At 59.0% G+C, this 23,930-nt stretch overlaps 2 protein-coding genes and 2 long non-coding RNA genes across 11 annotated transcripts; 2 read left to right on the top strand and 2 right to left on the bottom strand.

Annotated features, from left to right (window-relative positions):
* The first annotated feature begins 1,099 nt into the window (after positions 1 to 1,099).
* ZNF414 (zinc finger protein 414) lies at positions 1,100 to 4,644 on the top strand. The gene is made up of 8 exons (XM_062510401.1): positions 1,100 to 1,265; positions 1,591 to 1,692; positions 1,771 to 1,878; positions 2,057 to 2,162; positions 2,312 to 2,841; positions 3,204 to 3,254; positions 3,790 to 3,945; positions 4,412 to 4,644. The coding sequence occupies exons 1-8, from the start codon at positions 1,100 to 1,102 to the stop codon at positions 4,486 to 4,488; spliced, it is 1,296 nt and encodes a 431-aa protein (XP_062366385.1). The 3' UTR covers positions 4,489 to 4,644.
* A 1,601-nt stretch (positions 4,645 to 6,245) lies between these two features.
* Positions 6,246 to 14,402, bottom strand: LOC134054549 (acidic leucine-rich nuclear phosphoprotein 32 family member B). 8 transcript variants are annotated; one of them, XM_062510415.1, is made up of 7 exons: positions 14,264 to 14,402; positions 11,791 to 11,940; positions 11,216 to 11,338; positions 10,066 to 10,264; positions 9,654 to 9,763; positions 9,226 to 9,280; positions 6,246 to 8,016 (listed from the first exon to the last, which is right to left on the bottom strand). In XM_062510415.1, the coding sequence occupies exons 1-7, from the start codon at positions 14,315 to 14,317 to the stop codon at positions 7,928 to 7,930; spliced, it is 780 nt and encodes a 259-aa protein (XP_062366399.1). In that variant the 5' UTR covers positions 14,318 to 14,402; the 3' UTR covers positions 6,246 to 7,927. The 8 variants fall into 8 exon arrangements, with proteins under 8 accessions (XP_062366399.1, XP_062366396.1, XP_062366400.1 ...); XM_062510412.1 differs by having other exon boundaries at positions 9,654 to 9,772; XM_062510416.1 differs by having other exon boundaries at positions 9,226 to 9,250; positions 9,666 to 9,775.
* A 94-nt stretch (positions 14,403 to 14,496) lies between these two features.
* LOC134054552 (uncharacterized) lies at positions 14,497 to 23,923 on the top strand. The gene is made up of 3 exons (XR_009934048.1): positions 14,497 to 14,749; positions 23,187 to 23,406; positions 23,515 to 23,923. It is a non-coding gene; the product is annotated as an uncharacterized LOC134054552 (long non-coding RNA).
* LOC134054550 (uncharacterized) lies at positions 18,712 to 22,674 on the bottom strand. Its single transcript, XR_009934047.1, has 2 exons — positions 21,500 to 22,674; positions 18,712 to 18,965 (listed from the first exon to the last, which is right to left on the bottom strand). It is a non-coding gene; the product is annotated as an uncharacterized LOC134054550 (long non-coding RNA).
* Positions 23,924 to 23,930: the final 7 nt, after the last annotated feature.

The raw sequence follows: 23,930 nt of genomic DNA on the forward strand, positions 1-23,930 counted from the left end.
CTGAGAAAACAACAACAAAAAAAAGCCCCACAACCCCCAGACAAAGCCAGGAGCCTGGGGGCAGCCACAGGAATAATCCCACATGGTTTTTTCCCCCCTTCCTGATTTATTTCCCACTGGGCTGTGATCCCAGAGTGCCGGGTGCTGCAGGAACAGCTGCTAAGCCTGGCTTGGCCAGGCTGAGCCCCTCTGGGTGAGACCCCCTGGAGCCAAAAGCTGGGAAAGTGTCTCTGAAGCAGATGTTAATGGGAAGGATGGGGTGCCCCAGCCAGCAGAGCTGATCTCCAGGGAGATTTCCCAAGGATTTATTGAGCTCTTGGGGAAACAGTGCTGAGTGCCCACTTCACAACCCCAGTGCTGATATTGTTGCTATTATTGTCATTATTTTCAATATCAACATGATCATTTATTAGCATTAATAGAAATATTTTACCCTTTTATCCATTTTATCCTTATTTTCATCATTGCTTATTATTTATTAGCATTATTATTGCTATTATTATTATAGTTTTCTCTCTCACTCCAACACTAAGACACTACAGAGAAATCTCCCAAACTGAGGGGGTTTTCTATATGATTTTCACTGGGAATTAGAGTTTGGCTTATCCATGTGAGAGCCTCATGCCAAGGTGTGGTGACACCAAGCCAATGTAATTTTGGGCAGGAACTGTCCCGACGTGCCCATCATCAGCTCCCAGTCACTCAGTGGGACCTGCTGCTCCTCCTGACTGGAAAACCCTTTGGAATTTTGGGGGGATCACCCAGTGAGCCCACCAGTCCTGGGAGCAGGAGGCTGGAGCAGCTCCAGCAATTCCTGTTTTGGCTGTGCCTTGGAGGGGATCCTGCCATTTGGGGGAATTTTTGGCTTCAGTTGCTGTGGGCTGGACAGGAGCAGGATCCTGGTGATCCCTGGGAGGATATTTGGGGGCTTCTGGGGGCTTTGGGGACCACCCTGGAATGGGAGAGGCGGGAAGGGACAGTGACAGCTCTGGGTTCTGTGAAACTGGGATCTGCGGGCGGTAGGGTCGGTCCCACGAGCACGGGACACCGAGGAGAGGAGGAAAAAGAGGAAGAGGAGGAGCAGGAGGAGGAAGGCACTATGGCTCCGGGCTGGGATGTGACCTCCCTCCCCTGCTCCCGCTGCAGCATCGCCGGGAGGAGCCACCGTGTCCCCGTGCCCAGCTCCAGCCAGGCCATGAAGATGGAGAAGGACGAGGCTGTGGCCACCTTCTCCCTGCGGGGGAAATTCGGCACGGAGGGGGCAGGTGAGTGCCCTCAGGAGCATGGGGGAAGCCTTTGGTGCTGTGGCCGGGAGGTCCCTTTGGCCGAATCCCGTCCCCATGGGGATGTGCACAGGTGTGCCGGGATGCACCTGGGTGTGCCGGTGGCATCACCCAGCGTGCTCCAGACACCATCGGGCTTCCCCTTCCCGCCTCATCTTTTCCTGGAGCAAAGCCCTTCCCAGCTCTCACACCCTGGAAAGCCCCAGCTCCTTCCAGCCAGACCCTCCAGACCCCATTTCCCTGTTTTGGAGGGATGGGGAGGGCAGAGGGGTTTGACAGGGCCGAGCCTCACAAGCTCTCCCCACAGGCTGCAGTGACCCAGCCCTGCCCAGTGCCCCGATGCCGGTGGCGGGGAGCACAGGGACCCCGGCCCCGGAGCTGCGGCCGCTGAAGCGGAGACCTGTCCCAGGTGAGCCCAGCCCCGCCCCGGGGAGGGGACAGCGACAGCCGGGGCAGGGACGAGGCCGACGGATCTGTGTCCTTGCAGGGAAACACTACCAGTGCTCGAGCTACGGGTGCAAGCTGGCCTTCCCCAGCATGCAGGAGCTGGTGGACCACCTGAAGGTCCACTATAGACCCACGCAGTCCCTCGAGGGTAAGGCCAGGACACCCCACGTGCCCTTTTTTTTGGCTGGGAGGGGGCAGAGCAGGGCTCAGCAGCGCTGGCGGTGGGCGATGGGAGCGAGGGGAGCATGGGAGGTGCTGCAGACCCTGCAGTGGGGCTGTCCCCACTGGGCCGGGGCTGAATCTCTCTCTGAATTCCCTCTGCCCAGGCAAAACCTTCCACTGCCCCACCCTGGGCTGCACCGAGACCTTCCCCAGCATGCAGGACCTCATGGCCCACATGAAGGTGCACTACAAACCAAACCGCTACTTTAAGTGAGTCCCGCTGCTCCCTGTCCCCGTCCCGTCCTCTCTGGGGACACCTGGCAGCTCCCCGGCATCCCTGAGCCCCCACGGCAGCGGCTTGGGCTGGGGGCGGTGCCCAGGGGAGCATCGCCTCTGACGGCGCTTTCCCGGCCGCCCAGGTGTGAGAACTGCCTGCTGCGCTTCCGCACGCACCGCTCCCTCTTCAAGCACCTGCACGTCTGCTCCGACAGCGCCAGCGGCCCCGCGCCGCCCCCCAAGCCCGACAAACCCGTCCTGCTTCCCGCTACCTCCGCCCCGGAGAAGGAGCCCCCGGCCAAGCCGCCCGAGGGGCTGCCCAAGCTCCCGAGCGCTCTGCGGGCCCTGGAGAAAGAAGCCCCGGCGGGCGCGGACACTGCCCCGGCCGCGCTGCCCACGGCGCTGCCCGAGCTGCCCGGCTCGCTGGAGCCGCTGCCGCTGGTGTCGCCGGCCCCCCACCCCTTCCCGCTGCTGGAGCCCGGCCTCTTCGGGCCCTCGTCCTTGACTCGGTTCTCGGGGCCACCCCCGTCCTCGGTGCCGGGGCCGTTCCTGTCCTACGTGCCCCCCTCGCCCTACGGGCTGGCGCAGCCCCCGGCTCAGCACCGCCTGCGGCCCTTCCTGCCGGGCCACGGCCCCCCCAGCGTCTCCAACGCCGTCTGGAAGAAAAGCCAAGGTGAGAGCGCGGAGCCGTTCGGGACAAACCTTCTTCTGCTCCCGCCTTGACCAGCAGCAGCTCCCGAGATGGACCCGCCGCCGCCCAGCCGAGGACCCGGCCCCCTCCTGCCCCTCCGGCCCGGCCACTCCCCAAAAGCCCCGTCCCACCCGGGCCTTCCCCTCTGTGATTGATGTTCGATTGGGCAAAGCACCGGCGACCACCAAAAAAAAAAAAACACCTCCAAATTGTCCCGGCCCTGCTGCTCCCCGGCGTGCTGGGGGTGCCAGGCGGGGGGGCCGGGCCAGGCCTGCCCTCCCACGTGTCCCCCCCCAGGGAGGGGAAGACCTAATGCTTGTCTTGCCCCTCGATTCCCTCCGCAGGTTTGAGTGTCAGCCCACTCCTCCCATGCTTTGGCTCAGGAGTGACTCCAGGTTAGTTTGGCACCTACTGGTTGGGGGCTGCTTTCTGTCACTGGGGGGTTTGGGGGGCGGCGGGGGGGGCCACAGGGGATGGGAGAGGCCCCAGGGGCACTGCAGTGCTCCCCGGAAAGCAGAGGGGTGGGCGGGCTCCCTCCTTTTTGGGAGCCACGCAGAGAGGGGATGCGGCCCAGGTGGGCTCCGAGGCAGGGGGGTTGCCGGCTGCACCCCCCCAAAACCCCCCATCCTGGCCCCGAGGGCAGAAGCAGCAGCAGGAGGAGGAGCAGGAGCAGCACCTGCCTGGGCTCCAGTGCCCCCAGTGCCCCCAGGCCCGAGCCCAGGCTGGACCTCACTGTGCCCTTTGCTACGGGGCCGGGGGCACCGCCTGGCTCCCTGCTCCCAGATTCGGGGTTCTTCCCTTGGGAAGGGAACCCCTGAGCGTGTGGGGCTCGGAGCGGGGGGACTCCAGCCCCCATAGCCCCGCGGCACCACCCGGCTCCGGGCGATCTCGGGCGATCCCTGTGCTTCCCTGCCCCCCCCGTCCTTGCAGGGCACTCCTCCAACAGCCGCATCGTCTGGGAGCACACGCGGGGCCGCTACAGCTGCACGCAGTGCCCCTTCTCCACCGCCTCCCGCGAGGAGATGACCGTGCACACCGAGGACCACCGCAAGAACCCCCCGCCCGGACGCCTGGAGGCTGACATGGGTACGGGAGGGACACCCCGGCTGCCGGGATGCTCATGGGGATGGGCTCCCTACGCCGCAGGGATAAGGCACATCCTGCTCCCTCTGACCTGGCACAGACTGGCCAGGCTCCAGTCCGTGCTTCCCCAGCCTGCAGCAGTGTCCTGGAGGGGTCTGTGTGCCCTCCCTGTCACCCACGATTCCCCTGGGGTGTGTGTCCCCTCCCTGTGCCCCTATCCTCTGCAGTGCCCCTGGGCTCTCTGTGCCCTTCCAGTGTCCTCTCCACACCTCCTCAACCCCTCCTGTGCCCTGGAGGGGTTCATGTGCTTGCCTTCTCTGTACCCCCAACCCCTGCAATGTCCTTGGGGGGTTCAGATCCCCTCTCAATGCCCTCCCTGTGCCCCCAGCCCCTGTGATTTCCCTGGGGGTCCCTGTGTTCTCCCCCCCTCCCCCGACGTGCTGACATTTTTCTTCCCTCTCCCTTCCAGATTTCGGGGTGGGCCTCGCCCCGTTCCACGCCAAGCTGCCGCCAGAGATGGAGAACTCCCTGTACTCCCAGCTTTGATGCCCTCGGCTCCCACGGGATTCTCCTGCGCCTCCCCGTCCCTCCCCTGAGCCGGGCAGGAGGCACAGCGCAGCCCCTGCCCCTGTGCTGGGACACGCAGCACTCCCTGGGGACAGGAGCACCCCCAGCCCAGCGCGGGGTGCCAGAGGGGCCAAGGTTTCCCCTGGAATTTCTCCCCTTCCATTTTATTTTCGGGAACTCTCCAGCACCCGGAACCGCTGTATCTCCCTCCCTTAAAGGTTTTGTTGCTTCAGCCCCGGGGGCTCTGCGGGGAGCCCGGTAGGTTCTCAGGAGTTAGTGGACTTCTCTGGAATGAGATCTCAGAATAATAAATGGGAATTGTACAGGAGTGGCAGCCGGGAGAGGCTCTGTCAGTCCCCATGGGGGCCAGGGGGAGCAGGGCTGGCATTGAGGAGCACCCCCAGAACCAAAGGAGGGGGATGTGGGGGCACAGGGAGGTGTGACCCTGTGCTCCCGAGCCAGCCCTGCCAGGGGCTGGCTTGGGGAAGGAGAAAGGGAAGTGTTTGGGGAAGGGGAACAGAAGTGTTCGTGGAAGCAGAAGGTCTGGGGAAGGGGAAGGGGCGCCCCGTGCTCCCCCTGGCCCCTGCCAGCACACCCCAGAGCACGCAGGGCTCCTGAGCAGCAGGGCTGCACCCTCTGCCAGCTGCACCCAGCAACCACACCAGGGTGGGACCCCAACCACGGCCAGCTCCGGTGGCTGTCCCAGCCCTGAGGTGCCAGGAGGAGGGCATGGAATGGCACAGAAGAGACAGTGGGAGGGGCAGGGGCCCAGGTGCCCAGCCGGGGGGGCTGCACCCCCTGCATCCCCCGTGGGAGCTCCCTGGGGCTCCCCCAGTCCCACTGTGCCACCCCACCCAGCGGGGTGAAAAGTTTGCTGCAAACTGGTTTGAGGGGAGGCGTGCTGGGACCTGCTGGTGCCCACGCCAGCCCTTGCTGGGAGCGAGGGATGGGATGGGATGGGATGGGATGGGATGGGATGGGATGGGATGGGATGGGATGGGATGGGACGCCCTGCTGTGCTGCTGCGAGCCCCGGGAGGGGCCACAAACACCGTGATGGGGTTCAGAAAGGTGCAGTGGCCACCTGGGTGGGGTGGGCATCCCTTCCTTCCTTCCTCCTGCTGCCATCCCTGCACAAGGTGAGGAGCATGCCAGGATGCCCCAGCTCTCTCCTGCAGGCCCCCTGGGACCGTGCCCCCCTCCAGTCCAGCCTGGTCCCCTCAGGCCCTGAGCAGGGGGATGCACACCCTGAAGTCCCTGAGCTGCTGAAACCTGACAGTGACAGCTCATCACAGAGCCAGCACAGGATCACAGAGTGCCCCAGGGGGAGGGACCCTGAGCCCAAAAAGGAGGGCACAGCTCAGCCCCCAACCCCAGATGGCACAGCCCCCAGCCCACCCTGCCCACTGAACTGCCTGCCCCAGTGCAGGTGCCCACCCCAAAAGGCAGCAGGGAGACCCTTCCCCAAGCTCTCCCTGCCCCTGGATCTGGCTCTGGCTCCCTCCAAGGGCAGCACTGGCCCATGGGGGGTCCTGCAGACCCCATCGTGCTGGGACCCCACCCCACAGCACAGCCCCCACTCTGTGCCCACCAGCCCAGGCTGAGCCAGACCCAGCCCTCCTGGGGACAGGGGACACTCCTTGCTCCCAGGAGAAACCCAAACCTGCCCCAAAGCCCCACTGAGCATTCTTGGTTGTTCCTGAGGCAGAGGCAGCCAAGACAAGCTCCATTGCAATAGATTTTTAAAAACGGAAGTCTTTATTAAAGTTTTATCCAAATTTTGTAACAAAAGATACAAAAGGGCTGTAGATCCTTATTTCTGGGACTAGTCTGACCAATTAAAACCTGACAGTTACTAGGCTAATATAAAATCCATACAATCTGCTAAAAATGCAGGGGGAAAATTAGAAGTAACTGCTGCTCTGACTTTTTTTTTTTTTTAAATTCCTTAAACCTTTATAAGTTACTCAGTTTGCATTTTACAGGATTAGTTCATCTCCGAATGGTCACAGCGACTGTACAATGCAAGAGACACCAGCGAGAACGAAGCGACAGGAACGGGGATGTGCTGCAAAACACCCCGCACACCCCCCCCCGGAGGGGAGGGCTGGAGCCTCGGCCCCGGGGGCCCTCGGAGCACCCGGAGCACACAGCGGGAATGCCACAAAGTGCCAGTGCTTGTCTGCACCCCCGGGCAGCAGCACAGCGCTGTCCCCACCCCACCCATCCCACCCTCCCAAGGGATGCGCTGCCCGGACGCCTCTGGGATTGAGGGGAAGGTGGGAATGGGATTGGGAATGCTGCACCTGGCTGGGTTCCCCAAATCCTCCCCTCCAGCCGCCTCAGTGGCACCTCCAGAGCAGGGACACGAAGGAGGAGCTGGAGTTCTGTTCTGGGAAGACAGGAGGAGGAAGAGGAGGATGCCCAGGCCAGGCTGGCACCGGGGGCCTGTGCAGAGGTGGCACCGGCTGGCAGAAGGACCCTGAGAATTTACAGGCTAACAGGGGCTGCAGGAGCATCACAGTGATCGTGGCTGCACAGGGCTGTACAGTGCGAAATGGAGGTGGATGAAGAGCAGTATCCCCTCACCTGCATTCCCTATCCCTTCCCAAAGCTGCTGCAGGGCACCGGGAGCCTCCCCACAGCTGACATGGCCACCAGCCCCCGCCCTCACTTGGGACGGCCCAAGGGATGGTTCTTAGATGGCCAATGGGGAAAATGTTCCTTCCAGTTTATAAAACTAATAGGAAAGCAAGTGCAGGGCTACTGCAAGGTGCATCGGCAGAGGTACCAGGTCATGCAAGCAGCCCCTCCCTCTCTCCCCCCAAAACTCCAGGCACCCCCCCCTCCCCAGCACTGAAGCATCTTCAAGCATGTCCAGAGATCACATCACCATGATTTCAGATCTGAGACACCCTCACGGATCATTCTGAGTCCACAGAGATGAACCAGATTTTGCACCCGAGATGGCTCAAAAAGCTTCTTCAGCCCTGGGCTGAGGGCACGAGGGTGGCAAAGGCTTTCTGTGCTGGCAGGGTGTGAGCTGGAGCTCTGGGTCCAGTGTGGCACAGCTCATTTCGGACACACAGATACCCTAAGGAGATTTTTTTTTTCTCTTTTTTCTTTTTTGATTTTTTCCTTTTTTTTTTTTTTTTTTTTTTTTGCAAGCTGCTGCACAAACCACCGAACGGAGAAAAGCCTTTGGTCATGAGATACTTGTGAGAAAAAAGTGAGCCTTGTATGGAGGATTTCCCTGAATGCCTACAGTATTCTAAATCTTAAAAAAATATATTGTGGATGCTGCAGCCATACAAAGGGGGAGGAGGAGGAGTGGGAGACAGGGATTTACAGTCTCACACAGACACAACGGGGAGGTTAAGACAAGCACAGAGTCTGTAAAACTGATTGGCTCGCTGGGATCAGTCATCCTCATCATCCTCTTCGTCCTCTGCATCTTCCTCTCCTTCATCCTCTAGACTTCGTTTTCTCTTCTCCCCACACGGATGGTCTGCAAAGAGAGGGGGGATTCACTCTTCCAGCCAGCCCAGGGAACAGCAGCTGAGCTGTGGAGCAAGCACGGGACAGACTGGCTCCATTTGGGAGCAGATCCACCCTGCCCTGCTCCTCATGGAAAAACTTGGGCTGACATGAGACACCAACAGCTCTCTCTGCCCTCTGAGCAAGCATCCTGTGTAAGATCTGAAAATGGGATCTATTTTGGGTTGTTGTTTTGTTTTGTTGAGTACCCTCAAAAACACAGCATCTGCAGAATTCAGGCACTCCTGACCAAGCTCATGGCTGTCCCCTGTGCTGAGGCCTCAAATCCTGGCTCAATATTGGGCCTCTCCTGACAAGAAGGATACTGAGGGGGTGGAGCATGTCCAGGGAAAGGAATGGAGCTGGAGCCCCAGGAGGAGCTGAGGGAGCTGGGAAAGGGGCTCAGCCTGGAGAAAAGGAGGCTCAGGGGGGCCCTTGTGGCTCTGCACAACTCCCTGACAGGAGGGGACAGCCGGGGGGGTCGGGCTGTGCTCCAGGGAACAGGGACAGGAGGAGAGGGAATGGCCTCAGGCTGCTCCAGGTGAGGTTCAGATGGGATACTGGAGAAGGTGATCAGGCACTGGCAGAGGTGGCCCAGGGCAGTGGTGAAATCACCATCCCTGGAACTGCACAAAAAAGAGTGGGTGTGGCAGCTGGGGACATGGTTTAAGTGGGGAACATGGTGGTGTTGGACTCAGTAATAGAAGGATTTGCTAACCTTAACAATTCAGTGATTCATCCAAGATTGTTTGAATTCACACCAGCCACAATATTCTGTCAACTTTCATCTGGGTGTTTATGTTTGTTACAACCAGAGGAGCCGGGCCCCAGCTCAGGTCAAAGCTGGTAAGAGGGGAATGTTCCCCCAAGAGATTCCCTCACTCACTCCTGTGACAGAAGCCCTGCTCCTGCATGGCCCATCAGTTCCCAGAATTGCTTTCCTAAGCAACTGACCTCACATTTCCCAGCATTACCCAGCATGGTTGGAATCTGGAGGTCCTGAAATTACTTTCCCTCCCTGTGTGATGACCCTTGATGATGACACTGCTCAGCACCAGCTTGGGCAGAAAAGCTGCAGCAACAACAGCCCTGCACTGAGGCTGAGGAAGCACCAAAAACACCAAATATTTGACTGTCGAGGGAGCTCTGCAAGAAATTGGATTGTTAGGCCTCAACTCACCCTCCTCAGCTTCATCTTCTTCATCCTCCTCACCATCTTCCTCCTCTTCTTCCTCCTGGAGTGAAAACAAGAGCCTTTGTTCCAAGAACCACAAATCCATGAGCAGTAATCCCAGTCTTCCTTCCCCTCTCCCACCCCACTGAAGCCTCAGGGTGGCAGGAGAAGCTGCTGGCTCTCCAAGAGCTCCTCACATCCCCACGGGATGGGGCTGCATGGATCCATCACTGAGAGCCATGGGAAGTGCCAGGTCAAAACTGAACTGGAAAACTCTTTGGAATTTTTGACTCTCAGGAGCCCAGAGTGCTCGGAAAAAGCCAGAGCGGTTTGGCAAACTCCTGAGATCTGCCCCCAGAGAGGCTCCTGTGACACCTGGGTCACCAGACAAGGGACAAACACATGACCTAGTGCTGAACCAGTGACAGCCTCACCTCATCATCTACTCCATCCTCCTCCTCTTCACCTTCCAGATCATCATCTTCATCTTCTTCATCATCAATGACTTCTTCATCCAAATCGTCTTCCTCCTCAACATCCTCCTCTTCCTCACCTTCTACCCAAAGGGGGAGGGAGGGAAGTGCCCCAGTTCCCAAATCCAGCCACCCCTCACCCCTCAGTGCTGTGTGAGCAGCTGGCAGGGCTCACAGAGGATGAGGAGGGACAGCACCAAGCCCTGTCACCCCCCCCCAGCAAGTCCCACTCCCTCCCAGCTCTCTGGAGAAGGGGGTGGGTGTACCCACACAGCCCCTACTCCAGAGCCAATCCCCATTTGTGGAGCCCACCCAGAAGTGGAAATGGGATAGTTGCCCAGCAGGAAAACCCAGGAGGAGAAAAAATTCTCACCTTCCCCATTCTCATAGTCATCTTCCAGTGCATCCCCGTCTGCTTCGGGGTCTGAGTCAGGGGCTTCCTGCTCATCAGCATCAAAGCCATCCAGGTAGGTGAGCTGGGGCAGGAGGGCGAACACGCTCTCCCGGTAGTTGATGAGCATCGTCACCTCGCAGTTGAACAGGTCCAGACTGTGGAGGTTTGGCAACTTTTTCTGCAAAAATCAATTTGTTAAGATTATTTACAGCACAGTCTGAAGATCAGGCAGCCAAGGCAGGGTGGCTGGGGCATTCCCCAGGTCCAGCACAGAAGTGGTTCTGCCCCACACACTGCTCAAATGGAGCCACTGCTCCTGCTCATTATGGGCACAGAAAATTTCTGTCCAGCTCCTCTGCCCCGGCTTCCCTTTCTAGAACAATCTCTGTGCATTTGCAAATCTTTCTTTCCTCTGAAGAGGCCCAGCAAGCTCAGGAGCAGCTCAGCTGGACTCATCCTGCTCAAAATATCAGGCAGAGCTCAGGAAGAGCTCAGGGAGAGCTGCAGCCTGGGTGCCCTTGGCACAGCCCAGCTCAGGCCATCACACCGGGCACCACGCCAAGCAAAGGAGGAGCAAAACAATCCCAAATTCCTTCTGGAGGGAATGGATGCACAAAAGTGCCAATGAGACAAATGCCCTGCATCAGATCTTTCAGGTGTCCCTCACAGCAAGAGCCTTCCTGGGGCAGCTCAGATGGAGCCTCAGAGGCCTTTTCCAGCCTCACTGACTACTGTGGGAATGGGACCCTGCAGTGCTGTCACAGCAGAACCTTCAGGCTGATGTGACAGATGCCATTACTGGTGTCCAGTTACCTCATTCCATGACACCCCAGGTGCCACCTACCTCCAACTGCCTCCAACCTTTCCTGGTCCCTTCTCAGATGGGCACTGAGCATCCACAGTTTTACTCATCCAGCCCCATTTCACGCTTCTTTTAGCAACTGGCTGCTGCTTTTCCAGACTGAGGAGCCATTAACTACTGGCCCAGCCTCAAACTGGGATCAAATCTGTTCCCATCAGAACCACGAAGTGCTGTTGGAACAGTTACCAAGACGTTGGATTCCTGCTGCACAGCCCCATTCCCCAAAGGAAATGCCATCCCTGGGATTCCAGCACAGCCTCCACTCACCAAGGGCTCCAGGGTATTGATGTCTTTGATCTTGTTGCCACTTAGGTTCAAGTGTGTCAGGTTGGGAGTTTTCTCTGCTAGAACTTCAAGGCCACCAGAAATCCTATTATCACTCAGCTCCAGCTGAAGGGAGGGAATATCACATGGTCACCAAGCATTTCAGCTCGCGATACATGGAAGGAAATTGCCCTGAGAACTGCGTTACAGCAAGCACCCAAATTTCAGCTCACAGAGCAGCAGGTCAAGTTTGCCCTTAAAACCCCTTTCCCACAGGACCACACCACTGGCAGCCACCCCCACGCTGGTAAGTGCTCCAAAATCCAAAATATTTATGGTGTCATAAAACTTCTGACAGCAGCACAGGAGCAAAAAAGCAAGAGAGGAAAGGCACCAAACACCTGAGGAGCTCAGAAGGGTTTTGTAGCACGTTAAAACCAGTCCTTCTCACTTGCTCAGATAGCGAGCAACGAGCAAAATTCAAAGGTCTTTTTCTAGCAAGTACAGGAAAACCAGCTGCCACCAGGGGCAGCACAAGGCCAAGGACTGCTGGGGATGGGACCAGAGCCCTGACTCACCTTCCGGAGCTTGTTGAGTTTGGGGAGGTTGGACACGGACAGCAGGTTGATGTTGATCATGCTGAGGAACTCCAGGTTCTCAAAGTCTGAGGAGAGACCGACCACCTTGCCATCCTCTGAGCGGCAGTTATCCAGGACCAGCTCCTTCACCTGCACAGGGACACCCACAGCTGTCACAACACTGCCACAATGCCCCGAGCGCCTCAAGGTGACATCACCAGCACATCCAGAGCGTGGCTGTGCCTCCAGCTCCTCCCCATTCAAATTTAAGACCTTAAAGCCAAATAACTTTTGGTGACAGTTCCCTCACCATAGTTGGGGTTTCACCCTCTAAGCACAAGCCACCAACACACTCCTGCTGTCCCCACCAAGGTCCCCATCCTCCAGGAAGCAGCACGCAGGGGTTTGGAACCATGAGGTCACATCCCAACACTCCATGCACACAGGACATCAATAAAGATTTGAGAGTCACGCTTCAGGCTCTGCTAACCAGGGGCCAAACAAGGTCAGCTGGGTTTGTCCTCTCCCACTTTGCCCCCCCACACCACTGGGGTGCCAGAAAACCTGTCCCCAGAGGATTGACCTCTCTGTGGTGTCCAGCAAGGTGACACAGATGCCTGGGCAGGGCTCAGCACACGAGCTCAACACCTCGGGCTGAGTCACACAAGACCACTGATGGCATCAAACACTGTGCCCACGGATTCCACATCCAAGAACCTTCAGGACTAGGCAGGAATTCAGCACACAAAAAAATCAACACCCCTGTGCCACCAGGACCACCGAACACCAGCACAGAACTGCTGCCCCCCAACACCTGTCCCCCCAGCCCACAGACATAGCCCCAGCTCTCACAAACCACTTCCAAAACCTGCTTTTACCCCACACATTCTTGACAGTAAGATGCAAAAATGAGCCTTGGCCAGAAGGTTCGTGGCGCTCTCCAAATACCTCCTTCACAGCGCTCCCACTTTACCTGTCCTGCTCACATCAGCCAACTATCAGGGAGTCGTTTTAAAACCACTCTGCCTTCTCAGAGGGAGAGTCTGGGGGCTGCTGTGCCATCTTTTCCACCTTCACTGCACAAGCTCAGAATGAATTATCACTTCAAACTCATCAAGCGGCATTGCTGCTTGGGGGCTTGAGTTGAGGCTCTGCCAGAAGTTTTGAAGCCAAGTGTGTTTTGCTCCCAACACGCCAGAAAATGTTCCAACCATACTGAGACTGTCACCCTGGTATGTAAAGGTGGCAAAGGCCAGACCTGGGCGGCTGCTGCTGTGTTGTGTGGGCACAGAGGTGAACCTGAACTCCCTCAGGTTATCGTGGAGTCCTGGAATGGTTTGGGTCAGAAGGGACCTCAAAGCCCATCCAGTGCCACCCCCACCATTAGCAGGGACATCTTCCACTGTCCCAGGGTGCTCCAAGCCCTGTCCAGCCTGGTCCTGGACACTTCCAGGGATCCAGGGGCAGCTCCGGGTGACCTGTGCCTAACCCAGCCAAGCTCAGCTTTACCCCAGACCCGGCCCTTTCTGTCGGCCCAGGTCGCGCTGCAGTTACAGCAGGACTCGGGACACGCAGGGACAGCCAGTCCTGACCCCGCTGGCTCTGCAGTTCCTGGCCTCACTCCACGGGGACCAAGCACTCGCAGCTCCTCCTGCTCAGCCGCCCTGGCCCTGCAAATCCCCTCGCCATGCACGAAGCCGCTTTAATCTCCACCCAAAGCCCCGCTCGCCACTCGATGCCCCCGTGCTCGGGTGCCACAGCCCGCAGCTGCCACGACACCGAGTGTCCCCGGGGCCAGGAGGGACCGGCCACGGCCCAGCGGGGCGGCCCTGGGATGGGGAGAGCCAAGGAAAAGGGAGCGGGGAGACCCCGGGAAAAGGGAGCTCCAGGAAGGGACGGCCGGAGGAAAAGCAGACCCGGGTACGAGGCGGCCTCGGAGCACCGGGCCCGGGGCCTCCAGCGGAGTAGAACGGGCGGCCCCAGCGGCACCTAAAGGTTCATCCCCGCAGCCCCGGACCCGTTCCCCGGGCGAAGGAGCCCGCGGGAGCCGCTCCTGGCCCGTCCGGGCCCCGCTAACATGGCCGAGCCGCCATGGCCGCGCGGGGCCGCCCCGGCCCGGGCCCGCTGACTCCGGAGGGGCCCGGCCCGGCCCGGCCCTGCCCGCCGGGGGCTTCCCCGTGTCCCGCCGCGGGCCGGGCCGGGCCGGGCCGGGTCGGGTCCCTCCGCCGCCGCCTCCAGCGCGGCCCCGGTGCGGGCGGGCCCCGCCGCGCACGTGCGCGCCGCCATGACGGGGCTGCGGGCCGGGCGGGAGCGCTCCCGCCGCCGCGCCCGCCGCAACCGCCCCCTCCCCACCCCGCGAAAGCCGCCCGGTCCCCGCCGTGCGGGACCTTCCCCCCCTCCGCGGGCCGCTCTCCCACCGCCACCCCTTCCCCCCGCAGCACGTGCCGCCCGCTCCCCGCCGCCTCCGCCGCACCTCGCTCGGCTTCTTGTTGCGCAGCTCCAGCGTCAGGCGCTTCTCCATCTCCATGCTCCCGCCGAGCCCGAGCCGCGCTGCGCTCCCGGTGCCGCTCCCCCGGTGCCGCCGCCGCGCTCGCGCTCCCGCCCCCGCCCGCGCGCGCCGCCGCCCGGCGCAGGAAGAGGCGCCAACGGCAACAAAGGCGCGCGCGCCGCGCCCCCCCCACCACCTCCCGCGCGCGGCAGCGCCCCCTGCCGGCACCGCCCCGCCACGGCACCGCCCCGGGGACGCGGGTTCGAGTCCCGGCACCGCACGGCTCCGGGACCGGAGCTCTGCGCCCGCCGGCGGCGCCACGTCTCGGAGGCACGTTTGTAACCCCAGGCACCGCGTTCCCATCTCCAGCGCCTCATTCCGATCATCAGATGCCGTGTTGCAGTCTCCAGCACCGTGTTGCTATCCTCAAGCGCCACGGTTCCTCCTGCACAATAACATTCTCGTGTCCAGGTACCATGGTTCTTTCTCCAGCAGCTTGTTCCCATCTCTAGAGCCACATTCCCATCCCCAGGAGCTGTGTTCCAGTCTCCAGCACCATGTTCCCATCCTCGAGATCTATGATTCCTTCTGCAGAGCCACTTTTCCATGCCCAGGTACCACAGTTCCATCTCCAGAGTCACTGTCCCATCTCCACATTCCCATCCTCAAGCACCATGTTCCCACTGCCAGGCACTGTGTTCCAGTCCCCAGCGCTGCGTTCCAATCTCCAGAACCACTTTTCCAACTCCAGGAACTGGAGTTTTCCAACTCCAGGTGCTGTGTTCCAAGCACCACGGTTCGTCCTCCAGAGCCACATTCTCACCCCCAGGTACCATGGTTCCATCTCCAGCACCATGTTTCCTTCTTCAGAGCCATGTTGCCATCCTTAAGGGCCATGTTTGTATCTCCAGGCACCACGTTTCTATCTCCAGTGCCACATTCCTGTCCTCAAGCACCATGTTCCCATCCCCAGGCACTGTGTTCCAATATCCAGCACTGTTTTCCCATCTTCAAGAGCCATGATTCCTTCTCCAGAGCCACTTTTCCATTCCCAGATACCACAGTTCCATCTCCAGAGCCACGTTCCCATCCTCAAGCACTGTGTTCCCATTCCCAGGCATTGTGTTCCAGTCTCCAGAGCCACAGTCCCAACTCCAGGCATCGTGTTCCAGTCCCCAAGGACTGTTCCCATCCCCAGGCACCACAATCCCTTCTCCAGCTCCATGCTCCCACCCCCAGGTGCCTCTAGCAGCTTCCTGACTCCTGAGGGTGCAGCCAGGTAGGGGTTGGGCTCTTACTCTGAGTCCAAGGCACAGGACAAGAGGAAACAGCCACAAGCTGCTCCAGGGGAGGTTTAGATTGGAGATCAGGAGAAATTCCTTCACAGAAAGGGAGGTTAGACACTGGCACAGCTGCCCAGGGCAGTGCTGGAGTCACCATCTCTGGGGGTGGTCAAACAACGTGTGGATGTTGCACTTGGATTAGTAGTGGCCTTGGCAGTGCTGGGTTAATGGTTGGACTTGATGATCCCATGAGAGCTTTTCCAACCCCAACAATTCTCTGATTCCATGTTCCTGTCCCCAGTGCCACATTCCCATCCCCAGAGTCACGTTCCAATCCCTGGTGCCATGTTCCTGACCCCAGCACCGTGTTCTTGTCCCCACTGCCACATTCTCATCCTCAGGGTCATGTTCCTGTCCCCAGTGTCACTTTGCTGTCCCCACTGCCATGTTCTTGTCTCCAGGGCTATATTTCTGTCTTCAGTGCCACTTTTCTGTCTCCAGTGCCACATTCCCATCCCAAGTGCCATGTTCCCATTCCCAGTGCCACATTCCTGTTCCCAGTGCCACTTTTCTGTCCCCAGTGCCACATTGCTGTCCCCCTGGCCGGCCCCTGTCCCAGCCCCTCCCAGGCCATGCCTGTCTGCAGGCCAGGCTGATAAAGGCAGGGTGTTGGTCGGGCTCTGGGCTGAAGGAAGGACGAGATAACAGCGGGAACTCCCCGTCGCTGCAGGGCTGGGTGATGTTTTTCCTTTCCCTTGTGTGACAGGAGCACACAGAGCCCTGGGCTCATCCTGGCAGCCTCCAGCTCCAGAGCCTGGAATGCTGCTGGCGTCACAGGGGCCAGGACAGGGCCAGCAGGGCGGTCACTGCCCACAGCCCAGGAGGTGGCCTCAGGCCCTGCCGTCCTTCCAGGGGTTGACAGGGACCCCTGCAGGGCTGGGGAACGTCCCCCCTCATGAAACAGGGCCACCAGTGCCAGGGACCCCGCACAGGAGGAGGATTCTTGCAGGATTTGGGCACTGCTGCCTGCCGCTGCATTCGAAATTGCTGGAAAAGGAGCCAGAGAAATCTCTCTGATCCGCAACCAAGGCTCAGGAGTAAACAGGAACACGAGGGCTGACAGGCCAGGCCCCATCGTCCCTCATTGTCCCCTCTGGCAGAGGGCCACCAGCCTGCCTTGTATGGCAGGAAATGGCTTTGTGGGCCACTGTGGGTCATTTCTGCCACTTGGCTCAAACGCCAGCCTGCTCTCAGTGGGAGGAGCAGAATGTTCAGCAGAGGAGCGCAACTCCAGAGGGACCAAACCCACACTTTTTCAGAGCAGATAAGGGGTATCTCTGGGTAGAAAAATTTGCTTTAATGCCTTTTAGGCACCTCTGTGACTTCTCTCACTGAACACAGCCCTGTTTCTCCAGGCAGAGAGCTCAAGGCCAGTGAGGCACACAGCAGTTGTGTGGGTGTGGCTCCCCAGTCCTTGTGCTGGCCCTAAAACTCCCAAAAACTCCCAGTTCTGGGGCTATATGGAGTCAGGCAGAGGGCACAGAGGATGAGATGAGTTTTGGGGGCTCTGAAGGGAGAGCAGCCCAAGGCTGGAGTAAAAACAAACTCTGAGTATTCTGCCCAGCTCAGTCACGTCCCGTGGGTGATGCAGGGAAGTGGTTTGGAATCATGGAAATTTTTAGGTTGGAAAAGAGCTTTAAGATCATCGAGTCTAACCATAAGGTCAAAGCCAGGCTGGACAGGGTTGTCCAGGGCTTGGAGCAGCCTAGAACAGTGGGAGGTGTCCCTGCCCACGGCAGGGGTGGCACTGGATGAGCTTTAAGGCTCTTTCCATCCCAAACCATTCCTCGATTTGATGGTTCTACAGCCATCGAGCCTGCCCACAATCGGATGGTTCGGGTGATCCCAGGATCCTCTGGCCTTTTTCAGCTCTACCAAGCTCCACTCAGCTCCACTCTTGGGGGCAAAGGCAGGTCCCAGCACCCGAGGGGTCCCCGGGTCCCCGCCCCGAGCCCCCCGCCGGCTGCAGCAGCCCAGGGCAGCTCAGGCAGGAGACGCTCGGAGCCATCCCCGCTCGCTGATCTGCATTTGTTTTAAGGTTCTTTCACGTCCCCTTTGAGGCTCGTTTCCTGTTCTTTGTAGCAAACAATGGTCTGTCCCCCCCGCCCGGGCAGGGGTGGCTTTATCTCCCCTCCCCTGGGCCGCGCTCCCTCGGGAGCTGAGCTTTATGTTTGCCTTCCAATAAAACCCCTGCTCTGCTTGCCCCGAATGGATTTTAAATCTGCGGCTTGCCGGGGATGTCTGCGAGATGCATTTGCAGGGATCTCGGTTCTCTGCGCTCGGGCAGATTAACGCCAAGCCGGTAATTTAGTGCGGGTGACAGCGCTGGGAGGCTGGACTGGAACTGCTGACACGGGTTGAAATTCAGGTCTGGAGCTTTTCAGGCAAGCTGGAGCACAGATGCCGGGAAAAACGTATTATCTGTCTGTTATACAACACAATATCACCGGCCTGTGTTTTACAGTGTTTAACTGCTTTGCTCCTGGCCCGGTGCCTCCTCAAGAGTCCCCGGGGAGCCCAGGCTGTGCCACAAGGAGCTGCTCAGCACGGCTGGCCTGGCCTCAAAACAGCCACAAGGATCCCCAGATATCCTGGTGGCTGTAGATCCCCAGCAGCCAGGAGAGCTGGGGGTGCTCACCTGGAGAAGAGAAGGCTCCAGGGAGACCTGAGAGCCCCTTGCAGGGCCCGAAGGGGCTCCAGGAGAGCTGGAGAGGGACTGGGGACAAGGGATGGAGGGACAGGACACAGGGAATGGCATCCACTGCCAGAGGGCAGGGCTGGATGGGATATTGGGAATTAGGAATTGTTCCCTGGGAGGGTGGGCAGCCCCTGGCACAGGGTGCCCAGAGCAGCTGTGGCTGCCCCTGGATCCCTGGCAGTGCCCAAGGCCAGGTTGGACACTGGGGCTGGGAGCAGCCTGGGACAGTGGAAGGTGTCCCTGCCCACAGCATTATGTGGAATCTAGAATGGGATGGTCTCCAAGAACACTTCCAACCGAACCATTCTGGGATTCCATGATAAGGTAGCTTGCTCCAGAGGCCCTCAGGGCAGTTTGGGAATGGGCAATGGATGTGCAGTGATCTGCAGAGCTGGAGGATGGCATCAACTTCACTGAAAATTTACAAGCCAACAGGACAGCTGTTGAGATACCAAAAAAAAAACCCCAAAACAGTTCCCCTGTGCGTCCCAACCACTCTCAAGGAGGAGGCAAATGAGGTTCATGCAGGCCCTGGCAGCTCTTAGAAGAAATTGGTAGAATCCTGGACTGTTTTGGAGTGGAAGGGACCTCAAAGATCGTTTAGTTTCAATCTCCATGATTTTTGTTTGTTTGTTTGTTTGTTTCTCTGGTGGAAATCAAGGATCTAAAATTCTCAGGGTACTCTGGGTCCCTCTTTTTTCCCTGTATCCCAGGTTCCCCCATACCCCATATCATCCTTCTGCCCCCAGATCTCAATCTACTCTCTCCCCCTGCCCTAGGTTCTCCCTTTCTCACCATATCCCAGGTCTTCCCTCTCCTGCTGTACCCTGATCTCCCCTCCTCCCCCTGACCATGGGTCCCCCTCTCCCACATACCCCAATCCCCCCTTCCCTATATCCAAACCTCCCTCCCCCAATACCCAAATCCCTCTCTCCCCTGTATACCAACCCTCCTTTTCCCCCATCTCCTGATCCTCCTCTCTTCCCATACCCTAATTCCCCTTTCCCCCATACTCCTTCTCCCCTCACCCTCTGTACCCTGATCACCCCTGTCCACCCTGTACCCCAGTCCACCATTTCCTTTCATATCCCAATCCTCCCTTTCCCTATACCCCAATCCCCTTTCCCATACCCCAATCCCCCTTTCCCATACCCCAGTCCCCTTTCCCATACCCCAATTCCCCTTTCCCATACCCCAATCCCCTTTCCCATACCCCAATTCCCCTTTCCCATACCCCAACCCCCTTTCCCTGTACCCCAATCCCCTTTCCCATACCCCAATCCCCCTTTCCCCATACCCCAATCCCCCTTTCCCATACCCCAATCCCCTTTCCCCATACCCCAACCCCCTTTCCCATACCCCAACCCCCTTTCCCCATACCCCAACCCCCTTTCCCATACCCCAATCCCCCTTTCCCATACCCCAGTCCCCTTTCCCCATACCCCAACCCCCTTTCCCCATACCCCAATCTCCCTTTCCCATACCCCAACCCCCTTTCCCCATACCCCAATCCCCCTTTCCCATACCCCAACCCCCTTTCCCATACCCAAACCCCCTTTCCCCATACCCCAATCCCCCTTTCCCATACCCCAACCCCCTTTCCCCATACCCCAATCCCCCTTTCCCATACCCCAACCCCCTTTCCCCATACCCCAATCCCCTTTCCCATACCCCAATCCCCCTTTCCCATACCCCAACCCCCTTTCCCCATACCCCAATCCCCCTTTCCCATACCCCAATCCCCCTTTCCCATACCCCAATCCCCTTTCCCCATACCCCAATCCCCTTTCCCCATACCCCAACCCCCTTTCCCCATACCCCAATCTCCCTTTCCCATACCCCAACCCCCTTTCCCCATACCCCAATCCCCCTTTCCCATACCCCAACCCCCTTTCCCATACCCAAACCCCCTTTCCCCATACCCCAATCCCCCTTTCCCATACCCCAACCCCCTTTCCCCATACCCCAATCCCCCTTTCCCATACCCCAACCCCCTTTCCCATACCCCAACCCCCTCTCCCATACCCCAACCCCCTTTCCCATACCCCAATCCCCCTTTCCCCATACCCCAATCCCCTTTCCCATACCCCAATCCCCCTTTCCCATACCCCAATCCCCCTTTCCCCATACCTCAATCCCCTTTCCCTGTACCCCAACCCCCTTTCCCCATACCCCAATCCCCTTTCCCCATACCCCAATCCCCCTTTCCCATACCCCAATTCCCCTTTCCCCGTACCCCAATCCCCCTTTCCCATACCCCAATCCCCCTTTCCCATACCCCAACCCCCTTTCCCCGTACCCCAATCCTCTTTCCCATACCCCAACCCCCTTTCCCATACCCCAACCCCCTTTCCCATACCCCAACCCCCTTTCCCTATACCCCAATCCCCCTTTCCCATACCCCAACCCCCTTTCCCCATACCCCAATCCCCCTTTCCCCATACCCCAATCCCCCTTTCCCATACCCCAACCCCCTTTCCCCATACCCCAATCCCCTTTCCCATACCCCAATCCCCCTTTCCCCATACCCCAATCCCCCTTTCCCATACCCCAACCCCCTTTCCCATACCCCAACCCCCTTTCCCATACCCCAATCCCCCTTTCCCATACCCCAACCCCCTTTCCCCATACCCCAATCCCCCTTTCCCCATACCCCAATCCCCCTTTCCCATACCCCAACCCCCTTTCCCCATACCCCAATCCCCTTTCCCATACCCCAATCCCCCTTTCCCCATACCCCAATCCCCCTTTCCCATACCCCAACCCCCTTTCCCATACCCCAATCCCCCTTTCCCATACCCCAACCCCCTTTCCCCATACCCCAATCCCCTTTCCCATACCCCAATCCCCCTTTCCCCATACCCCAATCCCCCTTTCCCATACCCCAATCCCCCTTTCCCATACCCCAACCCCCTTTCCCCGTACCCCAATCCTCTTTCCCATACCCCAACCCCCTTTCCCATACCCCAACCCCCTTTCCCCATACCCCAATCCCCCTTTCCCATACCCCAACCCCCTTTCCCATACCCCAATCCCCCTTTCCCATACCCCAATTCCCCTTTCCCCGTACCCCAATCCCCCTTTCCCATACCCCAATCCCCCTTTCCCCATACCCCAACCCCCTTTCCCCGCTCCCCAACTCCCTTTTCCCGCTCTCCGGCTGCACCGCAGCCCCGTTACCCGCAGGGGGCAGCACCGGCACGGCCATGGGGGGGTCCCGGGGCGTGGGGGAGCCCGGAGGGTCCGGGGGGACCCCGGGCTGGGGCGGGGGCAGCAGAGCAACCCCCGTGCAGGAGCGGCTCTGAGCACGGCTGGGCCCCGAGCTGACCCCGGGCACGGGCTCCTGCTCTGGGATAAGGCGGCTGCTCCCGACCCGGCGCTGCCAGTGCGGGAGGTGCGACCTCCAGGCGGCTTTTTGCGACTCGCGACGAGTTGGAGGCGCCCCAAGGGTTTGGGTGGTACCAGGGTCCCTCCAGGCACTTGGCAGAAGGGCCGAAACAGGAGCTGTTGAGTCCAACCATTAACCCAGCAACAACACAGTCACCACCAGGCCCTGTCCCCAAGTGTCACATCCACGCTGCTTTTGAGCATCTCCGGGGCCGGGGACTCCAGCACTGCCCTGGCAGCTGTGCCAGTGCCTGGCTGCCCTTCCTGTGAAGGAATTTCTTCCAATATCCAATCTAAACATCCCCTGGCCTAGCCCTCTCCTCCTGTCCCTGTTCCCTGGGAGCAGAGCCCGACCTCCCCGGCTGTCCCCTCCTGTCAGGGAGTTGTGCAGAGCCACAAGGGCCCCCCTGAGCCTCCTTTTCTCCAGGCTGAGCCCCCCTGGCTCCCCCCTCCCAGCCCTTCTGGGTGCTCCAGATCCTTCCCCAGCTCCATTCCCTTCTCTGGACACGCTCCTGCCCCTCAATGTCCTCCTTGGGGCTAGGGTCCCAAACTGACCCCAGGCCCTGAGGAGTCTCAGCAGTGCCAGCACAGGGGACAGTCACTGCCCTGGGCCTGCTGACCACTCCTGATCCAAGCCAGGTGCCATTGGCCTTCCTGATCCCCTGGGCACACGCCAGCTCCTGTGCAGCCGCTGCCTCTCTGCCCTGCAGTAATTAGCTCTGCCCTGCAGTAATTAGCTGTGGATTCTGGCATCCCTCTGCCGTGTAACCATGAAACAACAGGCAGCCCCTATCTCAGAGCAGATCTGGAGGCACCTTGAAGATCCCTGCCTGATCTTCTCGATAGGGAAGCTGAGCCAAGCAGGGCAGGTATTGATCCATCCCCACCCTGCACAGAGCCAGGGCCCAGCTGCTCCCAGACAACCCAGCATCACATCCACTGCCTTGGAAAGAGAGTGTGGGAATGGCTCTGGCTACAACCCTAGGGATGTACCTGGGGTGGGATCTGGGGAGTCAGGGCTGCCTTAGGGCACTGTCTCCACCTCACATGCACATGGAGTTGTCACCATCAAATGCCCCCCAGGCTGTTTGCAAGACTTGGTAAAAATTAATTCCTGATTTTACAGTGTCCCCCAGCTCAGCCAGACCAAGCAGTAACACCAGAAACAACCACAATGGCAATTCCTGCTTGGCACTGCCAAGCGGTTCTGGATCCCATGTAAAGGAACCAGCACCCAGAGAGGCCACAGAGAAAACACCTGTCCCAAGGAGCCCAAACAGGAGAGAAATGGACTCCAGGTGCCTCAAGCCCCAAGGTGCACCCCTGATTAGCATTAAAGAATGCTGCATCTGCTGGGATGGCATTTCCAGGGACCCCAGGAGCACCAAAGAGCACTTCAGTCCAGGATTACAACACATTCAAGCAAACAGGCAGGTCTCTGTGTGCAGGATCCTCAAATGTCACCACTTTTGGTTTACAGCTCACAAATGACAGTTTGAAGCAGCAACAACATCCTTGTTGGAACATCACTGTGTCCTGTCCCTGTATCACTTTCCTGCCACCTGGATTGTGCTTCAACTGCACCAGGTCTCAGCCAGCTCATGACATTTCTGCTCAGTGTGGCCACAGACAGCTGAACCCTGAGGTCTTTCCCTTCTCTGGCCTGAGCCTGCACTTGTCTGGAGAGTTTCTGTGAACAGGTAGGAAAAAATCATAATTTCTCTGTTTGCTCCCACAGCACTGCTCAGTCAGAGCTGCACTTGTCCCTAATTCACATAGTTTGTGCTAATATCCTGGGTTTTTTTCAGGAGAAACATTGGAGTGAGAGCATCCCTGGGCAAGCTGGAGCTCCTCCTCATCACCTCCGTGGTCCCAAAGCATGAGGGGACTGCTGTGCTCTGCTCCCTGCTTGCAGTGAGATTTCAGAACCTGAAAATAAGATTTGGGAAACATCTGTCTTTGGGAAAGAGTGCCACAGGGAGAGGCACACTGTGGGTGGGATGGCTCCCTGTCCCAGTTCCCATTCCAGTTTCCCAGTCTCAGCAACAGGGGAGATAGGCACGGGCTCAGCCTAGAGGCCAGAGCAACCTCCTCCTCTGTCACCAGCCTTGTGCAACCCTCTCGCCCTCCCTCCCTCCGAGGGTGTGGGAGAATTCCTGGCAGGCAGGAACTGCTCGGGGTCCAGCTGAGCTTGGGAAACAGCTCCAGGAGCACGGGAGAGCCC

Source organism: Cinclus cinclus, chromosome 28 (assembly GCF_963662255.1).
Source record: "Cinclus cinclus chromosome 28, bCinCin1.1, whole genome shotgun sequence".
NCBI classification, from domain to species: domain Eukaryota; kingdom Metazoa; phylum Chordata; class Aves; order Passeriformes; family Cinclidae; genus Cinclus; species Cinclus cinclus.

What these genes read in the sequence shown, in the direction of transcription:
- LOC134054549 (XM_062510410.1), bottom strand. Translation starts at nt 14,317, where the DNA reads ATGGAGATGGAGAAGCGCCTGACGCTGGAGCTGCGCAACAAGAAGCCG. An exon ending in AACTCAACAAGCTCCGGAAG is followed by an intron (nt 11,339 to 11,790) that starts GTGAGTCAGGGC and finishes CCCTCCCTTCAG; the next exon opens with CTGGAGCTGAGTGATAATAG. An exon ending in AGGATGGAGTAGATGATGAG is followed by an intron (nt 9,281 to 9,653) that starts GTGAGGCTGTCA and finishes TTTTCACTCCAG; the next exon opens with GAGGAAGAAGAGGAGGAAGA.
- ZNF414 (XM_062510401.1), top strand. Translation starts at nt 1,100, where the DNA reads ATGGCTCCGGGCTGGGATGTGACCTCCCTCCCCTGCTCCCGCTGCAGC. An exon ending in ATTCGGCACGGAGGGGGCAG is followed by an intron (nt 1,266 to 1,590) that starts GTGAGTGCCCTC and finishes CTCTCCCCACAG; the next exon opens with GCTGCAGTGACCCAGCCCTG. An exon ending in ACCCACGCAGTCCCTCGAGG is followed by an intron (nt 1,879 to 2,056) that starts GTAAGGCCAGGA and finishes CCCTCTGCCCAG; the next exon opens with GCAAAACCTTCCACTGCCCC.